The following is a 24,532-nucleotide window of genomic DNA, read 5'->3' as shown; positions in this document are numbered from 1 at the left end:
ACATCATGTTCTAGGCTTATCCACATCAGGAAACAACATCATGTTCTAGGTTTATCCACATCAGAAAACAACGTCATGTTCTAGGCTTATCCACATCAGGAAACAACATCATGTTCTAGGTTTATCCACATCAGAAAACAACGTCATGTTCTAGGCTTATCCACATCAGGAAACAACATCATGTACTAGACCAGCCAAACATTTTGTTACATAAAAGTCAATGTAAATTTTTTTTGACTGCTTAAAAATATCAACCAGACGTATCCCCTGAACGCAGAAGTGAGAACAAACAAGATTAACTAACTCAAATCCCAATATGGGAGGTCCACCAAAGTCCCAATAATGAGCAATGGAGTGTTCACTGAGGATAGCTTGGGTTTTAGGAAAACACAAAAACGACGCTGAGAATGCATGTGTGAAGTTGCTGACACCTTCCTTGAAGGTAAACAAAAAGATGAGCTCAGGGAAAAGATCAAAAACAGATCCCACTGTCAAATTCCACAGCAATGAGGAGAACTGAAATATTAGATGAAGATTTAACTTCACAACTTGATGAGGTCATTCAGAATGCACCATGCATTTCATTAGCTGTGGATGAATCAACAGATAACACTGATAATGCCCAGCTTCTGGTGTTGGTCAGATTTTATGACAAAACAAAGAAGGAATTCTGTGAGGAGCTGTTGGGCTTAACAAATCTAGAAGCACACACACACGGGGAGAGGATATCCATGAGGCCATCAAATGGATGCTGACAAAAAGGGGGATAGATCTGAAGTCGGTGGTCTCCATCACCACAGATGGAGCTCCAGCCCATGATAAGAAGAGGGAGGGGACTGGTTGCATGTTTGAAAGAGGACCACCCTGACCTGACATCATACCACTGCATCATCCATCAATCTGTCCTGTGTGCCAGTCTGGGAAAATAGTATTCTGAGGTCATGACAACGATGATAAAACTGATCAACTTTTTGAGAGCAACATCATCCCTACAACGCCGTCTGCTACGAGGCATTCTGACAGAGGCCAATGCCAGTTTTGATGACTTCCTACTGCACAATAATGTCAGATGGCTCAGCAAAGGCAGGGTTTGGGAACGCTTTTGGGCCATTCAAGAGGAAAATCAAAGCTTTCTTATCAGAGCAAAAGAGTGACAAGGCAACTCAGTTTTCTGAATTTTTTGGAAGATGAGAAGATGGAAACAGTTGCATTTTTGACCGACATGACATCACACCTTAAATCAACTGAATGTTAAGCTGCAGGGACGGGACAACACAGTGTGTGTTATGATAACAGCAGTCTGGGCTTTCCAGAAGAAATTGGAGCTTTTCAAGAAATGATCTCCAAGTAGAACTTCCCTGATCTTCTGGCCCAAACGCAGGGAGGTAAAGATGTTCCCAACCAGGTTGATTTCATCCAGAAGCTGATGGAGAACTTCAAGGCTCGCTTTGATGACTTCATTGTTGGAAGAGAACTGCTGCTGCTCATCCAGAACCCCTTCTTGGTCACAAATGTGACAGAAGTTGTCAGAAGAAGCAAAACAGATCTTCAGATGGGCAGATGTTGCATCACTGCAAATGGAGTTGATTGAGCTGCAAGAAAAATGTGTCTTTGAAGGAGCAGGCTGGTGATTGTGACCCCCGTCACTTTCTGGGGAAAGATGGTGTGAATCAACCTTCTCCACAATGAACTTTATTAAAAACAAATACCGCACCAGGCTCACCAATGAACACCTGCACCAGTGTCTCAGAGTTGCTGTCACACCATTTGTGCCAAAGTTCAAAGCATTGGCAGGAGAGAAAGTGTAATTTCTCTCATTAATGTAGGGCAAGGCCCAGAGGGACTTATACATGAATATTGCATATATATATATATATATATATATACACACACACACATATACATACACACACACACACATATCATTTAAAAAAAAATTTGTACATTTTTTGTACATTTACATTTAAGTCATTTAGCAGACACTCTTATCCAGAGCGACTTACAGCATACACACACACACACAACCGTTCAAAAGTTTGGGGTCACTTAGAAAATGTCCTTGTTTTCGAAAGAAAAGCCTTTTTTTGCCCATTAAAATAACATCAAATTGATCAGAAATACAGTGTAGACATTGTTAATGTTGTAAATGGCTATTGTAGCTGGAAACGGCTGATTTTTAATGGAATATCTACGTAGGCGTACAGAGGCCCATTATCAGCAACCATCAGTCCTGTGTTCCATTGTGTTTGCTAATCCAAGTTTATCATTTTAAAAGGCTAATTGATCACAGTGAAGAGGCAACTCCGGTCCACACACACACAGGTCCTCAACTGGCAGCTTCATTATATAGTACCCGCAAAACACCAGTCTCAACGTCAACAGTGAAGAGGCGACTCCGGGATGCTGACCTTCTAGGCAGAGTTGCAAAGAAAAAGCCATATCTCAGACTGGCCAATAAAAATAAAAGATTAAGATGGGGCAGTCTGAGATATGGCTTTTTCTTTGCAACTCTGCCTAGAAGGTCAGCATGATAAACTTGGATTAGCAAACACAACGTGCCATTGGAACACAGGACTGATGGTTGCTGATAACGGGCCTCTTAAAAATCAGCCGTTTCCAGCTACAATAGCCATTTACAACATTAACAATGTCTACACTGTATTTCGGATCAATTTGATGTTATTTTAATGGATTTCTTGTTATTAACTATTAATTTATTCCATTGCACCAGACAATCTCAATCAAGCACGGCTAAACTATCTGAAATAAAACAATTTATTTGAACTCAGGTGTGGATGGACCAGTGCCCAGGGGTCAGATAGGAATGACATCACCTGTCAGGAGACACTGCCTGGGGGCTGTAGACAGACAGACAGGCTCACAGGAAACACTGGGGCTCTAGACAGACAGACAGGCTGACAGGAAACACTGCCTGGGGGCTGTAGACAGACAGACAGGCTCACAGGAAACACTGCCTGGGGGCTCTAGACAGACAGACAGGCTCACAGGAGACACTGCCTGGGGAGTTCTAGACAGACAGACAGGCTCACAGGAAACACTGCCTGGGGGCTGTAGACAGACAGACAGGCTCACAGGAGACACTGGGGCTCTAGACAGACAGACAGGCTCACAGGAAACACTGCCTGGGGGCTGTAGACAGACAGACAGGCTCACAGGAAACACTGGGGCTGTAGACAGACAGACAGGCTCACAGGAAACACTGCCTGGGGGCTCTAGACAGACAGACAGGCTCACAGGAGACACTGCCTGGGGGCTGTAGACAGACAGACAGGCTCACAGGAGACACTGCCTGGGGGCTCTAGACAGACAGACAGGCTCACAGGAAACACTGCCTGGGGGCTGTAGACAGACAGACAGGCTCACAGGAAACACTGCCTGGGGGCTCTAGACAGACAGACAGGCTCACAGGAGACACTGCCTGGGGGCTGTAGACAGACAGACAGGCTCACAGGAAACACTGCCTGGGGGCTCTAGACAGACAGACAGGCTCACAGGTGACATCAGATACAATTTGAACCCAGGTCCGCTACATTGGTGACATGCCAAGGGATGTCCCACTGACTAGGGCGGGGGTTGGCAACAGGCAGGGGTCGGCAATCTCTTATTGGGCTTAGTTGTGGTCAATTTGCAGTGTACAAATTATTATAATTAATTTCAGGCCCCCCCGACAATCCGCGCAGACAAAAATCGGCCTGCCTACCCCCGGCCTAGGGGCTTGAGACTCACAGGTGAAGTGATGTTTTCAGAGTAGACCCTAGCCAGATGGAATACACTGGGGATGGTAGACATACCCTGGGGGCTTCAGACAGAAAGACAGACGTCATACTCACAGGTGAAGATGACGAGCGTAGTGCGGATCAGGAGATCAACCGGCAGTTCCCATCTCTCTGAGACGCGGGATACCACCGGAGGAATCAGGATCTCAGCTGGCACATAGAACTGAAGGGCAAAGGTGATGTAGATACCGAAACAGTAGAGCAGCTTTACAATCTGATACATCCTAGAGACAGAGAGAGACAGAGACAGAGACGAGGAGAGGTTAAAGTCAAAGTAAAGGCAGACACACAACCACAATTGGTTTAAGTTCCTGAGGAGAGACACTTCATTATATTAATTAATGAGTAAATCAGTAATAATACAGTGGTTCCTCAGTTAAAAGTTCTGAGCTTATGCCGCTACACTTGGTGGTAGATGGTGGCAGATTGTGGTAAATTGCGTCATTGCACCACACTATCACAAGGGGGTGTTAGAACGCTGATTATGCTTTTGGTTTCTCTCCCATGGAAAAAAAAAAAATAGAAAGAATTCTAAATGTCAAACTGGCTTTATTTACCAGGGTGGAAAAACTGATAGCACCTCTATATAAAAAGTGAGTTTCTGAAACATGGAGTCCTTCTTTGCTGATGCGAGGGCGGCAGGTAGCTTAGTGGTTAAGAGCGTTGTGCCAGTAACCGAAAGGTCGCTGGTTCTAATCCCCGAGCCGACTAGGTGAAAAATCTGTCGATGTGCCCTTGAGCAAGGCACTTAACCCTAATTGCTCCTGTTAGTCCCTCTGGATAAGAGCGTCTGCTAAATGACGTAAATGTAAATCTGCTAAATGACTAAATGTTAATGTAATGTGAAGAAGAAACTGAATGGATACGGACAGAAAAAGGTTGCCCATATTTTCAAAACCTGAGCTATTTAATTTACTTTTTTTTTTAAATTTATTAAATGTACTAGTTTACTTAGGCAATTTTATGTATTTGTTTAGGCTTGGCCTATTTAGTAGGCTATTTTGCAGCATAAAGCTATATGTGTCAGCATAAAGCTGAGTGATTCACTCATTCGTGGCTTTGGATCAAAATAAATAAGTACCAACATTCTTTCTGATCGTCTTTAATAAAGACATGTTTTGACCAAGTTAATCTGCTCATGTTGTGTGTCTGTGTGTGTGTTCAATTATTTGTGACACCGTGGTTATACAATGAAGAATGTAAATGAAATAAATCAAATAAATCCTATTCATAATGAATAATCAGATTTGTGTTGTGAGCTGTAATATTTCCAATGTTTTTTTTTTCACAATATTTTTTGGGGGACAATATAAAACATGCATACAAATGACATCAGACAAACATCAACTACAGTTGAAGTCGGAAGTTTTCATACACCTTAGCCAACTACATTTAAACTCAGTTTAACAATTCCTGACATTTAATCCTAGTAAATATTCCCTGTCTTATGTCAGTTAGGATCACCACTTTATTTTAAGAATGTGAAATGTCAGAATAATAGTAGAGAGAAATTGTTTAACTTGGGTCAAACGTTTCGGGTAGCCTTCCACAAGCTTCCCACAATAAGTTGGGTGAATTTTGGCCCATTCCTCCTGACAGAGCTGGTGTAACGGAGTCAGGTTTGTAGGCCTACTTGCTCGCACACACTTTTTCAGTTCTGCCCACAAATGTTCTATAGGATTGAGGTCTCCAATACCTTGACTTTGTTGTCCTTAAGCCATTTTGCCACAACTTTGGAAGTATGCTTGGGGTGGTCATTGTCCATTTGGAAGACCCATTTGCGACCAAGCTTTAACTTCCTGACTGATGTTTTGAGATGTTGCTTCAATATATCCAGATAATTGTCCTTCCTCATGATGCCATCTATTTTGTGAAGTGCACCAGCCCCTCCTGCAGCAAAGCACCCCCACAGCATGATGCTGCCACCCCCATGCTTCACGGTTTGAATGGTGTTCTTCAGCTTGCAAGCAACCCCCTTTTTCCTCCAAACATAACGATGATCATTATGGCCAAAGAGTTCTATTATTGTTTCATCAGACCAGAGGACATTTCTCCAAAAAGTACGATCTTTGTCCCCATGTGCAGTTGCAAACCGTAGTCTGGCTTTTTTATGGCGGTTTTGGAGCAGTGGCTTCTTCCTTGCTGAGCGGCCTTTCAGGTTATGTCGATATAGGACTTGTTTTTACTGTGGATATAGATACTTTTGTACCGGTTTCCTCCAGCATCTTCACAAGTTCCTTTGCTGTTGTTCTGGGATTGATTTGCACTTTTCGCACCAAACTACGTTCATCTCCAGGAGACAGAAAGGGTCTCCTTCCTGAGCGGTATGACGTCTGCGTTGTCCCATGGTGTTTATACTTGCGTACTATTGTTTGTACAGATGAACGTGGTGCCTTCAGGCGTTTGGAAATTGCTCCCAAGGATGAACCAGACTTGTGGAGGTCTACAATTTTTCTTTCTGAGGTCTTGGCTGATTTCTTTTGATTTTCCCATGGTGTCAAGCAAAGAGGCACTGAGTTTGAAGGTAGGCCTTGAAATACATCCACAGGTACACCTCCAATTGACTCAAATTATGTCAATTAGCCTATCAGAAGCTTCTAAAGCATGCCATTTTCTGGAATTTTCCAAGCTGTTTAAAAAGGCACAGTCAACTTAGTGTATGTAAACTTCTGACCCACTGGAATTTTGATACAGTGAATTATAAGTGAAATAATTTGTAAACAATTGTTGTAAAAATTACTTGTGTCATGCACAAAGTAGCCAAAACTATAGTTTGTTAACAAGAAATGTGTGGAGTGGTTGAAAAAACGAGTTTTAATGACTCCAACCTAAGTGTATGTAAACTTCCGACTTCAACTGTACATCACACCTGCTCACACCCCCATCTACAGCGTCCGCATCACTTTCTGCCACATGGACTCAAACTGCACCGTTGTTTCTCTCTGTCGCCCATGCACTTTCAACATTTAGATAATATAGCATTTTACCTTTTCATTGTGTTAATGATGGAGGATTGGTTGATTTCAAGTTTAAGTATATGTTTTTTTAAGATGATTGACAAGAAAAGTATTATCCAACCCATCGGGTATCTCACTTCACCCTCATATACCATGTCTTGAAATATGCTGACAGATTAAAAAATGTCCATTGTAAAACTTCTGACAGCCAACTTTCAAACTACACCCATAACTTTTGGACTTTATAACATTCCCAGAAGGCATGGAATATTATAACCTAATGAAAAATGTAAATGGTAATCTAATTAAAATTTACTATGGGCCTAAGACCTATGGGTTTAACCTTCTGAATAAATGATTATATTGAAGAGAGAAGGCGCCTCTTATGAGTTCCGAGAGCCGATCCGTTACCCAACAGAATAACAAATTGATTTAGCCTAATTGTTGTCATGACAGCAGGCTTTTATTCCCCTTTCCCTGCATGTGTATTCAACATTTGGCTAAACAGAAACCATGCAATGAATTAAGAACGATACATGTGTATTTTCACAAAGCCTTCTAATATTAGCCAACAAATAAAGCTACTAAAAACAGTAACTTCAAAAACAGTCCATTCATCACTCCGATTTCTTCAAATTGCTGTGCAGGAAAAGGGATGTCATCCACCTGGTCGCAGGTTCCAGCTGGCTTCTCTCTTGACACCACAAATCCATCTGTAGGTGACGCTTCATCCTTTGGAACCACACCATTACCAGATGAAGAGCAGGTTGTTTGCTTGCCTCCAAGGCGAGTGTGGCCTCATTGAAGCGATAGATCCACATGTATTCTTTCACAGTAGCTGGCCTTATGTTATCTGCATTTTTTGAGCTGGGAACTGTCCCACTCCGTGGTGGATAGCACCCTCTCCACGAGCACCCACTCTTTGTTTATGTAATGGACTGTAAGGCACAAGTATCCTATTTTCAGAAAATCGTCATCCAAGTGCAATTGCGCCATTGTATTTACCAAAGTTCTCTCTCAACTCAAGGACCACCCGCCAGCTGATTTTTTTGCCTGATGCAGGACTCTAGTGCGATAGGAGAGAGACTCTCAGACAGAAACATTCACACAAGGTGTGAAAAATCCCCCAATTTGTGCCACAGTTTAGACAACAGATAGATGCTGCGGTCAGTCAGAGTTGAGTCCTATTGTAAAGTGTAGCCTAATGGCCAAAAAGGGCTAACTTGCAATATATTGAAGGCTTAAGTCCTCTAAAGTTTTACATTTCAAACTCATTAATCACAGACATGATTTTCTCTAACAAAAAAAAAGGTATCAACCCCTAAACATGTCAATTTATTATAATCCACATAATAATTCAAAACGAAATGAGCTGTAGCGAGAGAGACTGGGTATGCTAAAGGCTATCAGAAAGAATGTGTCTTCAACCCTGCATTATAGTAGAACTTATTTTGAACGAAAGCCACAAATGAGTGTCACTCAGCCCTATGCTGAAAAATTTAGCTGTCCACGGTTCTGAAACAATCTTCAGTGCGCCATTGAATTGGTGCCTTTCCCTATATGTTGCTATGTGCACCATCTCTTCAGTTCCTATGTGATTCTATACAGCACCATCTCTTCAGTATATTGTAAGAAGAACTCACCAGCAGTTGGGTAGGTTGAGGGTGACACTTCCCCCTATGGCCTCTCCAAAGGTGATGTAACCTACGGTCCCCAAGCTGATGTAGAGGAAGGTGACGATGCCCATTCCCAGATATAGAACCCTACTGAAACTCTGAGGCATCTGCATCTTATTCTCCAGGGGCAGGACCTGAGACACGGAGAGGATCATCATCAGGTAACACTTTACACCTATGAAACGACACAGTACTAACTGTAGTAACATTGTAATAACATGCAATTATGTCATTATGAACATGCAATTACATGTTAATGTTTTGTAGCGTATTGTTGAAAGTGTAGATGAACAGTAATACATTACCACGCCTATCCCCTCGAATGCAAAGATGGCCGTTCCAAAGAAGAGAGGGTAGTCTTTGGCATGACCCACCTTCGGCAGGTTGATATGATTTGGGATGTTCTGGAAATCAAACAGAAAAAATGGTTGAAACTCAAGTACAGTAATGCAATTGAATACAAATACATAGCAGTTAACATAATAGGGCGCTCGTCAACCACGAGCCACCAGAACAGCTTCAATTCGCCTTGGCCTTAGATTCTACAAGTGTCTAGATCTCTATTGGAGGGATGTGACACCATTATTTGGTGTTTTGTTGATGTGGTGGACACACCCCTGCAGTTCCCCCAAGGCGGGGGGCCCCCCAACTTTTGTAGTTTCTGGGGGGGGGGGGTTGGGGTCCCCCTGGAGGTCGGGCCGCCCAGATAGTATATGAACACGTCATAAGCCATGTATGTTTTTATTTATTTATTATTATAGAAAATTAGCTTTTAAACTAACATTCTTTCAGCCTCAAGGCAAAATGTGTAAAATAGCATAAGATTAGCTTTACAAATGCTAATTTTACTCAATATGTTCTTCTGAAATATGAACACGGAAATACTACACATTTTGAATTCTTATTATGGTGGCAATTTGACACAATCATGGTCTTGAATTGGACTCGCATTTTTCTGGTCTTGGTCTTCACTCGTTCTCGAACCCCTCGTCCCCCCTCCCGGTCTTGACTCGGACTCGATTTGCTCCAGTCTAGGTCTTGAATCTGCCGACACTATTTTAATGAATGGATGTTTTATTTTGGAGCTCTGCATCTATGTATGTACAGTTGAAGTCGGAAGTTTACATACACTTAGGTTGGAGTCATTAAAACTAGTTTTTTCAACCACTCTACACATTTTTTGTTAACAAACTATAGTTTTGGCAAGTCGGTCAGGACATCTAGTTTGTGCATGACACAATACATTTTTCCAACAATTGTTTACAGACAGATTATTTCACTTATAATTCACTGTATCACAATTCCAGTGGGTCAGAAGTTGACATACATTAAGTTGACTGTGCCTTTAAACAGCTTGGAAAATTCCAGAAAATGATGTTATGGCTTTAGAAGCTTCTGATAGGCTAATTGACATCATTTGAGTCAATTGGAGGTGTACCTGTGGATGTATTTCAAGGCCTCCCTTCAAACTCAGTGCCTCTTTGCTTGACATCATGGGAAAATCAAAAGAAATCAGCCAAGACCTCAGAAAGAAAAAATGGTAGACCTCCACAAGTCTGGTTCATCCTTGGGAGCAATTTCCAAACGCCTGAAGGCACCACGTTCATCTGTACAAACAATAGTACGCAAGTATAAACACCATGGGACAACGCAGACGTCATACCGCTCAGGAAGGAGACCCTTTCTGTCTCCTGGAGATGAACGTAGTTTGGTGCGAAAAGTGCAAATCAATCCCAGAACAACAGCAAAGGAACTTGTGAAGATGCTGGAGGAAACCGGTACAAAAGTATCTATATCCACAGTAAAAACAAGTCCTATATCGACATAACCTGAAAGGCCGCTCAGCAAGGAAGAAGCCACTGCTCCAAACCGCCATAAAAAAAGCCAGACTACGGTTTGCAACTGCACATGGGGACAAAGATCGTACTTTTTGGAGAAATGTCCTCTGGTCTGATGAAACAATAATAGAACTCTTTGGCCATAATGACCATCGTTATGTTTGGAGGAAAAAGGGGGTTGCTTGCAAGCCGAAGAACACCATCCCAACCATGAAGCACGGGGGTGGCAGCGTCATGCTGTGGGGGTGCTTTGCTGCAGGAGGGACTGTGCACTTCACAAAATAGATGGCATCATGAGGAAGGACAATTATCTGGATATATTGAAGCAACATCTCAAGACATCAGTCAGGAAGTTAAAGCTTGGTCGCAAATGGGTCTTCCAAATGGACAATGACCCCAAGCATTGTTCCAAAGTTGTGGCAAAATGGCTTAAGGACAACAAAGTCAAGGTATTGGAGTGGCCATCACAAAGCCCTGACCTCAATCCTATAGAACATTTGTGGGCAGAACTGAAAAAGCGTGTGCGAGCAAGGAGGCCTACAAACCTGACTCAGTTACACCAGCTGTCAGGAGGAATGGGCCAAAATTCACCCAACTTATTGTGGGAAGCTTGTGGAAGGTTACCTGAAATGTTTGACCAAAGTTAAACAATTTAAAGGCAATGCTACCAAATACTAATTGAGTGCAGGTAAACTTCTGACCCAATGGGAATGTGATGGAAGAAATAAAAGCTGAAATAAATCATTCCCTCTACTATTATTCTGACATTTCACATTCTTATAATAAAGTGGTGATCCTAACTGACCTAAAACAGGGAATTTATACTAGGATTAAATTTCAGGAATTTTTAAAAACTGAGTTTAAATGTATTTGGCCAAGGTGTACCTAAACTTCTGACTTCAACTGTATTATGTATTGATTGTGATTCAGCTGATAAAAAGGGATGACCCCGGGCCATGGGCTGGGGTGCATTCATTAGTGCACACTGTACCAAAATGTTTTGCAACAGAAAAAGTTTTGCAATGAAAAGTAGCGTATATTGGACAAGTTCATGTTAGTCCCCCAGAAGATACAGTCCTGCAGTACCTACCGTGAAGCAGTAGATAGTCCTGCAGTACCTACCGTGAAGCAGTAGATAGTCCTGCAGTACCTACCATGAAGCAGTAGATAGTCCTGCAGTACCTACCATGAAGCAGTAGATAGTCCTGCAGTACCTACCATGAAGCAGTAGATAGACCTGCAGTACCTACCATGAAGCAGTAGATAGTGCTGCAGTACCTACCATGAAGCAGTAGATAGACCTGCAGTACCTACCGTGAAGCAGTAGATAGTCCTGCAGTACCTACTGTGAAGCAGTAGATAGTCCTGCAGTACCTACCATGAAGCAGTAGATGGTCCTGCAGTACCTACCATGAAGCAGTAGATAGTGCTGCAGTACCTACCATGAAGCAGTAGATAGTCCTGCAGTACCTACCATGAAGCAGTAGATAGTGCTGCAGTACCTACCATGAAGCAGTAGATAGTGCTGCAGTACCTACCATGAAGCAGTAGATAGTGCTGCAGTACCTACCATGAAGCAGTAGATAGTGCTGCAGTACCTACCATGAAGCAGTAGATAGTGCTGCAGTACCTACCATGAAGCAGTAGATAGACCTGCAGTACCTACCGTGAAGCAGTAGATAGTCCTGCAGTACCTACTGTGAAGCAGTAGATAGTCCTGCAGTACCTACCATGAAGCAGTAGATAGTGCTGCAGTACCTACCATGAAGCAGTAGATAGTCCTGCAGTACCTACTGTGAAGCAGTAGATAGTGCTGCAGTACCTACCATGAAGCAGTAGATAGTCCTGCAGTACCTACCATGAAGCAGTAGATAGTCCTGCAGTACGTACCATGAAGCAGTAGATAGTGCTGCAGTACCTACCGTGAAGCAGTAGATAGTCCTGCAGTACCTACCGTGAAGCAGTAGATGGTGCTGCAGTACGCTACCGTGAAGCAGTAGAAGTAGATGAGGACCAGGCTAGTACACATGGCCAGGTTGGCTACCAGAGAGAGGGGGGCCAGGTACTTCAGGTTGGGGGTGAACACCAGGAGTATAACGGCTGGCAGGAAACACAACATGTAGAGACGGGAGTCGAAGCTGGGGACGGTGACTGCCGTCTGGTTGTTGTGACAGCTCATGGTTGTCCCGTTAGAAGACTCCACCACCTGAAGGAAGAATGCCACAGAACAATGAACACAAGTTAAAAGGTATTCTTTTCTCACTATCGTGGCAACCTAAATTGTACTGTACTGTGCTGGATCTGGCATGTTCTTCACATTACCCTTTCCAGCACAGTTCAAACAACTGTGGTTATAGGACAAAAGAGGACTGAACAGTATAGCTGAGTAACAGCATGAGCAGAAGATAACTCCAGGCAGTGATGATAACACCCAAACTGCTGCTACTGCTCAGGAAGAAGCAAACAGTACCACCTAGCAGTGTGAAACAGTACCACAGTACCAGCCAACAGTACCACAGTACTAGCCAACAGTACAAGCCAACAGTACCACAGTACCAGCCAACAGTACCACAGTACCAGCCAACAGTACCAGCCAACAGTACCACAGTACCAGCCAACAGTACCACAGTACTAGCCAACAGTACCACAGTACCAGCCAACAGTACCACAGTACCAGCCAACAGTACCACAGTACCAGCCAACAGTACCACAGTACTAGCCAACAGTACCAGCCAACAGTACCACAGTACCAGCCAACAGTACCACAGTACCAGCCAACAGTACCACAGTACCAGCCAACAGTACCACAGTACTAGCCAACAGTACCACAGTACTAGCCAACAGTACCACAGTACTAGCCAACAGTACCACAGTACTAGCCAACAGTACCACAGTACCAGCAAACAGTACCACAGTACTAGCCAACAGTACCACAGTACCAGTCAACAGTACCAGCCAACAGTACCACAGTACCAGCCAACAGTACCAGCCAACAGTACCACAGTACCAGCCAACAGTACCACAGTACCAGCCAACAGTACCACAGTACCAGCCAACAGTACTAGCCAACAGTACCACAGTACCAGCCAACAGTACCACAGTACTAGCCAACAGTACCACCCAACAGTACCACAGTACCAGCCAACAGTACCACAGTACTAGCCAACAGTACCACAGTACCAGCAAACAGTACCACAGTACCAGCAAACAGTACCACAGTACTAGCCAACAGTACCACAGTACCAGTCAACAGTACCAGCCAACAGTACCACAGTACCAGCCAACAGTACCAGCCAACAGTACCACAGTACCAGCCAACAGTACCACAGTACTAGCCAACAGTACCAGCCAACAGTACCACAGTACCAGCCAACAGTACCACAGTACTAGCCAACAGTACCACAGTACCAGTCAACAGTACCACAGTACTAGCCAACAGTACAAGCCAACAGTACCAGCCAACAGTACCACAGTACCAGCCAACAGTACCACAGTACCAGCCAACAGTACCACAGTACCAGCCAACAGTACAAGCCAACAGTACCAGCCAACAGTACCACAGTACCAGCCAACAGTACCACAGTACCAGCCAACAGTACCAGCCAACAGTACCACAGTACCAGCCAACAGTACAAGCCAACAGTACCAGCCAACAGTACCACAGTACTAGCCAACAGTACAAGCCAACAGTACCAGCCAACAGTACCACAGTACCAGCCAACAGTACCAGCCAACAGTACCACAGTACCAGCCAACAGTACAAGCCAACAGTACCAGCCAACAGTACCACAGTACTAGCCAACAGTACAAGCCAACAGTACCAGCCAACAGTACCACAGTACCAGCCAACAGTACCACAGTACTAGCCAACAGTACCACAGTACTAGCCAACAGTACCACAGTACCAGCCAACAGTACCACAGTACTAGCCAACAGTACCACAGTACTAGCCAACAGTACCACAGTACCAGCCAACAGTACCACAGTACTAGCCAACAGTACCACAGTACCAGCCAACAGTACCACAGTACCAGCCAACAGTACCAGCCAACAGTACCACAGTACCAGCCAACAGTACAAGCCAACAGTACCACAGTACTAGCCAACAGTACAAGCCAACAGTACCAGCCAACAGTACCACAGTACCAGCCAACAGTACCACAGTACTAGCCAACAGTACCACAGTACCAGCCAACAGTACCACAGTACCAGCCAACAGTACCACAGTACCAGCCAACAGTACCACAGTACCAGCCAACAGTACCACAGTACCAGCCAACAGTACCACAGTACCAGCCAACAGTACCACAGTACCAGTCAACAGTACCACAGTACTAGCCAACAGTACCACAGTACCAGCCAACAGTACTAGCCAACAGTACCACAGTACCAGCCAACAGTACCACAGTACCAGCCAACAGTACCACAGTACCAGCCAACAGTACCACAGTACCAGCCAACAGTACCACAGTACTAGCCAACAGTACAACAGACAGTACCAGCCAACAGTACCACAGTACCAGCCAACAGTACCACAGTACCAGCCAACAGTACCACAGTACTAGCCAACAGTACCACAGTACCAGCCAACAGTACCACAGTACCAGCCAACAGTACAAGCCAACAGTACGCCAACAGTACTCAGCCAACAGTACCACAGTACCAGCCAACAGTACCACAGTACCAGCCAACAGTACCACAGTACCAGCCAACAGTACCACAGTACCAGCCAACAGTACCACAGTACTCAGCCAACAGTACCACAGTACTAGCCAACAGTACCACAGTACTAGCCAACAGTACCACAGTACCAGCCAACAGTACCACAGTACCAGCCAACAGTACCACAGTACTAGCCAACAGTACCACAGTACCAGCCAACAGTACCACAGTACCAGCCAACAGTACCACAGTACCAGCCAACAGTACCACAGTACTAGCCAACAGTACCACAGTACCAGCCAACAGTACCACAGTACCAGCCAACAGTACCACACAGCCAACAGTACCACAGTACCAGCCAACAGTACCACAGTACCAGCCAACAGTACCACGTACCAGCCAACAGTACCACAGTACCAGCCAACAGTACCACAGTACAGCCAACAGTACCAGCCAACAGTACCACAGTACCAGCTAACAGTACCACAGTACTAGCCAACAGTACCACAGTACCAGCCAACAGTACCACAGTACCAGCCAACAGTACCACAGTACTAGCCAACAGTACCACAGTACCAGCCAACAGTACCACAGACGCCAACAGTACCACAGTACCAGCCAACAGTACCACAGTACCAGCCAACAGTACCACAGTACAGCCAACAGTACCACAGTACCAGCCAACAGTACCACAGTACTAGCCAACAGTACCACAGTACCAGCCAACAGTACCACAGTACCAGCCAACAGTACCCACAGTACCAGCCAACAGTACCACAGTACCAGCCAACAGTACCACAGTACCAGCCAACAGTACCACAGTACCAGCCAACAGTACAAGCCAACAGTACCAGCCAACAGTACCACAGTACCAGCCAACAGTACCACAGTACTAGCCAACAGTACCAGCCAACAGTACCACAGTACCAGCCAACAGTACCACAGTACCAGCCAACAGTACCACAGTACCAGTCAACAGTACCACAGTACAGCCAACAGTACCACAGTACCAGCCAACAGTACCACAGTACCAGCCAACAGTACCACAGTACCAGCCAACAGTACCACAGTACCAGCCAACAGTACCAGCCAACAGTACCAGCCAACAGTACCACTAGCAACAGTACCACAGTACCAGCCAACAGTACCAGCCAACAGTACCACAGTACCAGCCAACAGTACCACAGTACTAGCCAACAGTACCACCCAACAGTACCACAGTACCAGCCAACAGTACCACAGTACTAGCCAACAGTACCACAGTACCAGCCAACAGTACCACAGTACTAGCCAACAGTACCACAGTACCAGCCAACAGTACCACAGTACCAGCCAACAGTACCACAGTACCAGCCAACAGTACCAGCCAACAGTACCAGCCAACAGTACCACAGTACCAGCCAACAGTACCACAGTACCAGCCAACAGTACCACAGTACCAGCCAACAGTACCACAGTACCAGCCAACAGTACCACAGTACCAGCCAACAGTACAAGCCAACAGTACCACAGTACTAGCTAACAGTACCACAGTACCACAGTACCAGCCAACAGTACCACAGTACCAGCCAACAGTACCACAGTACTAGCCAACAGTACCACAGTACCAGCCAACAGTACCACAGTACTAGCCAACAGTACCACAGTACCAGCCAACAGTACCACAGTACCAGCCAACAGTACCACAGTACCAGCCAACAGTACCACAGTACCAGCCAACAGTACCACAGTACCAGCCAACAGTACCACAGTACTAGCCAACAGTACCACAGTACCAGCCAACAGTACCACAGTACCAGCCAACAGTACCACAGTACCAGCCAACAGTACAAGCCAACAGTACCACAGTACCAGCCAACAGTACCACAGTACCAGCCAACAGTACCACAGTACCAGCCAACAGTACCACAGTACCAGCCAACAGTACCACAGTACCAGCCAACAGTACAACAGACAGTACCAGCCAACAGTACCACAGTACCAGCCAACAGTACCACAGTACCAGCCAACAGTACCACAGTACTAGCCAACAGTACCACAGTACCAGCCAACAGTACCACAGTACCAGCCAACAGTACCACAGTACCAGCCAACAGTACAAGCCAACAGTACCACAGTACTCGTACCACAGTACTAGCCAACAGTACCACAGTACCAGCCAACAGTACCACAGTACCAGCCAACAGTACCACAGTACTAGCCAACAGTACCACAGTACCAGCCAACAGTACCACAGTACCAGCCAACAGTACCACAGTACCAGCCAACAGTACCACAGTACCAGCCAACAGTACCACAGTACCAGCCAACAGTACCACAGTACCAGCCAACAGTACCACAGTACTAGCCAACAGTACCACAGTACCAGCCAACAGTACCACAGTACCAGCCAACAGTACCACAGTACCAGCCAACAGTACCACAGTACTAGCCAACAGTACCACAGTACCAGCCAACAGTACCACAGTACTAGCCAACAGTACCACAGTACCAGCCAACAGTACCACAGTACCAGCCAACAGTACCACAGTACTAGCCAACAGTACAAGCCAACAGTACCACAGTACTAGCCAACAGTACCACAGTACTAGCCAACAGTACCACAGTACCAGTCAACAGTACCACAGTACTAGCCAACAGTACCACAGTACCAGCCAACAGTACCACAGTACCAGCCAACAGTACCACAGTACCAGCCAACAGTACCACAGTACCAGCCAACAGTACCAGCCAACAGTACCAGCCAACAGTACCACCTAGTGGTGTGAAACAGTACCACAGTACCAGCCAACAGTACCACAGTACCAGTCAACAGTACCACAGTACAAGCCAACAGTACCACAGTACTAGCCAACAGTACAAGCCAACAGTACCACAGTACTAGCCAACAGTACCACAGTACTAGCCAACAGTACCACAGTACCAGCCAACAGTACCACAGTACCAGCCAACAGTACCACAGTACCAGCCAACAGTACCAGCCAACAGTACCAGCCAACAGTACCACAGTACCAGCCAACAGTACCACAGTACCAGCCAACAGTACCACAGTACTAGCCAACAGTACCACAGTACCAGCCAACAGTACCACAGTACCAGCCAACAGTACCACAGTACCAGCCAACAGTACCACAGTACTAGCTAACAGTACCACAGTACCACAGTACCAGCCAACAGTACCACAGTACCAGCCAACAGTACCACAGTACTAGCCAACAGTACCACAGTACCAGCCAACAGTACCACAGTACCAGCCAACAGTACCACAGTACTAGCCAACAGTACCACAGTACTAGCCAACAGTACCACAGTACTAGCCAACAGTACCACAGTACCAGCCAACAGTACCACAGTACCAGCCAACAGTACCACAGTACCAGCCAACAGTACCACAGTACCAGCCAACAGTACCACAGTACTAGCCAACAGTACCACAGTACTAGCCAACAGTACCACAGTACTAGCCAACAGTACCACAGTACTAGCCAACAGTACCACAGTACCAGCCAACAGTACCACAGTACCAGCCAACAGTACCACAGTACCAGCCAACAGTACCACAGTACTAGCCAACAGTACCACAGTACCAGCCAACAGTACCACAGTACCAGCCAACAGTACCACAGTACTAGCCAACAGTACAAGCCAACAGTACCACAGTACTAGCCAACAGTACCACAGTACTAGCCAACAGTACCACAGTACCAGTCAACAGTACAACCAAGACCACAGTACTAGCCAACAGTACCGCCAGCCAACAGTACCACAGTACCAGCCAACAGTACCACAGTACCACCCAACAGTACCAGCCAACAGTACCAGCCAACAGTACCACCTAGTGGTGTGAAACAGTACCACAGTACCAGCCAACAGTACCACAGTACCAGTCAACAGTACCACAGTACAAGCCAACAGTACCACAGTACTAGCCAACAGTACCACAGTACCAGCCAACAGTACCACAGTACCAGCCAACAGTACCAGCCAACAGTACCACAGTACCAGCCAACAGTACCACAGTACCAGCCAACAGTACCAGCCAACAGTACCACAGTACTAGCCAACAGTACCACAGTACCAGCCAACAGTACCACAGTACTAGCCAACAGTACCACAGTACCAGCCAACAGTACCACAGTACCAGCCAACAGTACCACAGTACCAGCCAACAGTACCACAGTACCAGCCAACAGTACCAGCCAACAGTACCACAGTACCAGCCAACAGTACCACAGTACCAGCCATCAGTACAAGCCAACAGTACCAGCCAACAGTACCACAGTACTAGCCAACAGTACCACAGTACCACAGTACCAGCCAACAGTACCACAGTACCAGCCAACAGTACCACAGTACCAGCCAACAGTACCACAGTACTAGCCAACAGTACCACAGTACTAGCCAACAGTACCACAGTACCAGCCAACAGTACCACAGTATCTAGCCAACAGTACCACAGTACCAGCCAACAGTACCACAGTACTAAGCCAACAGTACCACAGTACTAGCCAACAGTACCACAGTACTAGCCAACAGTACCACAGTACCAGCCAACAGTACCACAGTACCAGCCAACAGTACCACAGTACCAGCCAACAGTACCACAGTACCAGCCAACAGTACCACAGTACCAGCCAACAGTACCACAGTACTAGCCAACAGTACCACAGTACTAGCCAACAGTACCACAGTACCAGCCAACAGTACCACAGTACCAGCCAACAGTACCACAGTACCAGCCAACAGTACTAGCCAACAGTACCACAGTACTAGCCAACAGTACCACAGTACCAGCCAACAGTACCACAGTACCAGCCAACAGTACCACAGTACCAGCCAACAGTACTAGCCAACAGTACCACAGTACTAGCCAACAGTACCACAGTACTAGCCAACAGTACCACAGTACCAGCCAACAGTACCACAGTACCAGCCAACAGTACCACAGTACCAGCCAACAGTACCAGCCAACAGTACCACAGTACTAGCCAACAGTACCACAGTACCAGCCAACAGTACCACAGTACCAGCCAACAGTACCACAGTACTAGCCAACAGTACCACAGTACCAGCCAACAGTACCACAGTACTAGCCAACAGTACCACAGTACCAGCCAACAGTACCACAGTACCACCCAACAGTACCAGCCAACAGTACCACAGTACCAGCCAACAGTACCACAGTACCAGCCAACAGTACCACAGTACCAGCCAACAGTACCAGCCAACAGTACCACAGTACCAGCCAACAGTACCACAGTACCAGCCAACAGTACCAGCCAACAGTACCAGCCAACAGTACCACAGTACCACCTAGTGGTGTGAAACAGTACCACAGTACCAGCCAACAGTACCACAGTACCAGCCAACAGTACCACAGTACTAGCCAACAGTACCACAGTACCAGCCAACAGTACCACAGTACTAGCCAACAGTACCACAGTACCAGCCAACAGTACCACAGTACTAGCCAACAGTACCACAGTACCAGCCAACAGTACCACAGTACCAGCCAACAGTACCACAGTACCAGCCAACAGTACCAGCCAACAGTACCACAGTACCAGCCAACAGTACCAGCCAACAGTACCACAGTACCAGCCAACAGTACCAGCCAACAGTACCACAGTACCAGCCAACAGTACCACAGTACTAGCCAACAGTACCACAGTACTAGCCAACAGTACCAGCCAACAGTACCACAGTACCAGCCAACAGTACCACAGTACTAGCCAACAGTACCACCTAGTGGTGTGAAACAGTACTAGCCAACATGACGACATGACCCCTACCTGTTTGATGTTGTCACTGAGAAAGACGAAGTAAACGCAGCAGAAACCCAGCTGGGTGATGATCAGAAACACGTTCACTATCCGCCTGAAGGAAGACAGGGACAAGGACACAAATCAACATCTGTTCTAAACATTAGAGGGGACTGGAAACACATGCCAGATATTACACCAAACACCGTGAGGAGTTGAAAACTCTTAATGAATAAGGTCAAAACACAAGTCATAATATAGAAGAGGGAGTTTGACTTGCTATTAAAGAACACATTTCATGATTCATAACCTTCCTGTAGGTTCCTCTACTGTACCCACATTCTACTGTACCCACATTCTACTGTACCCACATTCTACTGTACACACATTCTACTGTACCCACATTCTACTGTACCCACATTCTACTGTACACACATTCTACTGTACACACATTCTTATGTAAATATTTACCTCCCCCATATTGAGTGCCTTCTCAGCCACGAGACATTCTCCATACCATACTGCACAGCATCACCATAGTCCAGAAAGGGCTTGTTCAACCTTGAACAGAGGGAACATCACTCAGAAAGGGCTTGTTCAACCTTGAACAGAGGGAACATCATTCAGAAAGGGCTTGTTCAACCTAGAACAGAGGGAACATCACTCAGAAAGGGCTTGTTCAACCTAGAACATCACTCAGAAAGGGCTTGTTCACCCTTGAACAGAGGGAACATCACTCAGAAAGGGCTTGTTCAACCTTGAACAGAGGGAACATCACTCAGAAAGGGCTTGTTCAACCTTGAACAGAGGGAACATCATTCAGAAAGGGCTTGTTCAACCTAGAACAGAGGGAACATCACTCAGAAAGGGCTTGTTCAACCTAGAACATCACTCAGAAAGGGCTTGTTCACCCTTGAACAGAGGGAACATCATTCAGAAAGGGCTTGTTCAACCTAGAACAGAGGGAACATCACTCAGGGCCCGGATTCACAGAGCCTCAGGGTAGGAGTGCGGATCTAGGATCTACCCTGTCCATGTAATCTTATTCATTACGGTCTAAAAGGCTAAACTGAATACGGGCCAGATCTCAACGACCATACGGGCCCAGATCTCAACGACCATACGGGCCAGATCTCAACGACCATATGGGCCAGATCTCAACGACCATATAACTTGAAAACACCCCGTCAACAAAATGACCATACATGGTGTTTACCCCATGTTCACTAAATGTGACAGTATTACTTCAGCTGATGTGAGGAATCTGACAGACATGTTCTTGTCATGACAGTGGTAGGGGACATTACTAACCCATGTTTGATCGTCTAATAGAGAACAGGGTTGTGAACAATGGATGTAGAGTATCCTACAGAAATGAAACGTCGGGTGCATTAACATCGTGCTCATTAGGTTTGGTTTGCTTGTATTACGAAATACAAAATGGTTTTCACTTCTCCTACAAAGGAAACTAACCGCACCAGATCAACAACATACCTTGTAGTCTGAACACACCCTAAGAGTGCTACTAGAAGACAGTGGACTGATGACTGGCTTGGTTTGTTTCATTAAACAGTCCTTCTTTATCCAATACTAGGCTTGATGGCATAGCTGCATTGTGGTGACTTTGACTTAGGCTAATCTATGAACTGAACACATTTAACCATTCCCTTTTCCAGGACAACGTGAGAGATTTCCTCAGACATCAAATACAAAAAAAAGGGAAGTGTATAATGTGAAAGTACTGTACTTCTCTTCTTGATGCGTGACTCAAACTAGTTGTACAACAGCATCCACAACAATAGGATCTGTTTATGGAACAACTGAGAGGTGCTGCAGACAAAAAGGTGTGAGAAGGCTCCACTTACTTGGCACTGAGGTGGTGGGAACATTTTACAAGCAGGTTCATACAGTGGACTGCTATTATCCCCATGGCAAACAGACTCAGAGGCCCTAGCTGGAAAGGAAGAGAGAAGACAGTCTTATTGGGTATAGTCACATTGTGATTATTTCATTCCCCTCGCACTGCACTTGCAGAATAAATGTATTAGCCACGGACATCTAGAACAGATCAAAGTAAGGTCGTTTAAATAATGATAAAGGTTTTGAACAATTTAATAAAATGGTGGTTTGGGCAGGGTGACTGTTCTAAGCCCGGGTCTGCTAGAACAGGTATTATATAATAATATAATATGCCATTTAGCAGACGCTTTTATCCAAAGCGACTTACAGTCATGTGTGCATACATTTTTGTGTATGGGTGGTCCCGGGGATCGAACCCACTACCTTGGCGTTACAAGCGCCGTGCTCTACCAGCTGAGCTACAGAGGACCACATTTGGTTATCAGTTATGTGGTTACTTCATTGGTAAGTTACTTCATTGGTAACTGTTTGCTTACCACAAGGCCTGCGTTCCGGACAGCCAGAGGTAGGCCTAGCAGCCCTGTACCGAGGTTCCCCTCCTAACCCTAACCCTTACCACAAGGCCTGCGTTCCGGACAGCCAGAGGTACCGATGTTCCCCTCCTAACCCTAACCCTTACCACAAGGCCTGCGTTCCGGACAGCCAGAGGTAGGCCTAGCAGCCCTGTACCGAGGTTCCCCTCCTAACCCTAACCCTTACCACAAGGCCTGCGTTCCGGACAGTCAGAGGTACCGATGTTCCCCTCCTAACCCTAACCCTTACCACAAGGCCTGCGTTCGGACAGCCAGAGGTACCCGATGTTCCCCTCCTAACCCTAACCCTTACCACAAGGCCTGCGTTCCGGACAGCCAGAGGTACCGATGTTCCCCTCCTAACCCTAACCCTTACCACAAGGCCTGCGTTCCGGACAGCCAGAGGTACCGATGTTCCCCTCCTAACCCTAACCCTTACCACAAGGCCTGCGTCCGGACAGCCAGAGGTACCGATGTTCCCCTCCTAACCCTAACCCTTACCACAAGGCCTCGTTCCGGACAGCCAGAGGTACCGATGTTCCCCTCCTAACCCTAACCCTTACCACAAGGCCTGCGTGCCCGGACAGCCAGAGGTACCGATGTTCCCCTCCTAACCCTAACCCTTACCACAAGGCCTGCGTTCCGGACAGCCAGAGGTACCGATGTTTCCCTCCTAACCCTAACCCTTACCACAAGGCCTGCGTTCCGGACAGCCAGAGGTAGGCCAAGCAGCCCTGTACCGATGTTCCCCTCCTAACCCTAACCCTTACCACAAGGCCTGCGTTCCGGACAGCCAGAGGTAGGCCAAGCAGCCCTGTACCGATGTTCCCCTCCTAACCCTTACCACAAGGCCTGCGTTCCGGACAGCCAGAGGTACCGATGTTCCCCTCCTAACCCTAACCCTTACCACAAGGCCTGCGTTCCGGACAGCCAGAGGTACCGATGTTCCCCTCCTAACCCTAACCCTTACCACCAGGCCTGCGTTCCGGACAGCCAGAGGTACCGATGTTCCCCTCCTAACCCTAACCCTTACCACCAGGCCTGCGTTCCGGACAGCCAGAGGTAGGCCAAGCAGCCCTGTTCCGATGTTCCCCTTCAAGAGGTGGATCAGGGTCTGGAAAAAACTACAAAAACATAACAAATAAAACATGATCAGTGTCAAATCACATCACTCAATAATGCAATAATGGCATCAAACAATTATGAACGCAGGCTCTCACACGCTCTCATATAACCAGCTCTTTGTATTCGGCCTGAGGAAGGTCTCAGGATGGAAACTTTGCTGCTAGGGATTTACTTTGTAAATAAATAAAAAAAGTGACCATTTCAATACAATAGAGTTGCGCTCTTTGATTTTGTATGATGAAGAGCTGGAATGAAAACATTTATGCATGTAACATAAAATCAT

At 46.1% G+C, this 24,532-nt stretch overlaps 1 protein-coding gene across 5 annotated transcripts in view; it reads right to left on the bottom strand.

Moving 5' to 3' along the window:
• The window catches only part of LOC121538773 (proton-coupled amino acid transporter 1), a 50,796-nt gene that overhangs the window by 12,249 nt on the left and 14,015 nt on the right, over positions 1–24,532 (bottom strand). For 4 of the 5 annotated variants that reach the window (XM_041846939.1, XM_041846946.2, XM_045206718.1 and 1 more), the window contains 8 exons: positions 24,158–24,248; positions 22,558–22,646; positions 21,164–21,253; positions 20,723–20,807; positions 12,256–12,474; positions 8,736–8,834; positions 8,398–8,564; positions 3,852–4,021 (listed from right to left, as the gene is read on the bottom strand). In XM_041846939.1, coding sequence (XP_041702873.1) covers positions 3,852–4,021; positions 8,398–8,564; positions 8,736–8,834; positions 12,256–12,474; positions 20,723–20,807; positions 21,164–21,253; positions 22,558–22,646; positions 24,158–24,248 — 1,010 coding nt within the window. The remainder of the gene's footprint in view (positions 1–3,851; positions 4,022–8,397; positions 8,565–8,735; positions 8,835–12,255; positions 12,475–20,722; positions 20,808–21,163; positions 21,254–22,557; positions 22,647–24,157; positions 24,249–24,532) is intronic. The other variant, XM_041846953.1, reaches the window with a different exon arrangement.

Source organism: Coregonus clupeaformis, chromosome 3 (assembly GCF_020615455.1).
Source record: "Coregonus clupeaformis isolate EN_2021a chromosome 3, ASM2061545v1, whole genome shotgun sequence".
Taxonomy (NCBI): domain Eukaryota; kingdom Metazoa; phylum Chordata; class Actinopteri; order Salmoniformes; family Salmonidae; genus Coregonus; species Coregonus clupeaformis.
This window is presented reverse-complemented; position numbering and strand designations above follow the sequence as displayed.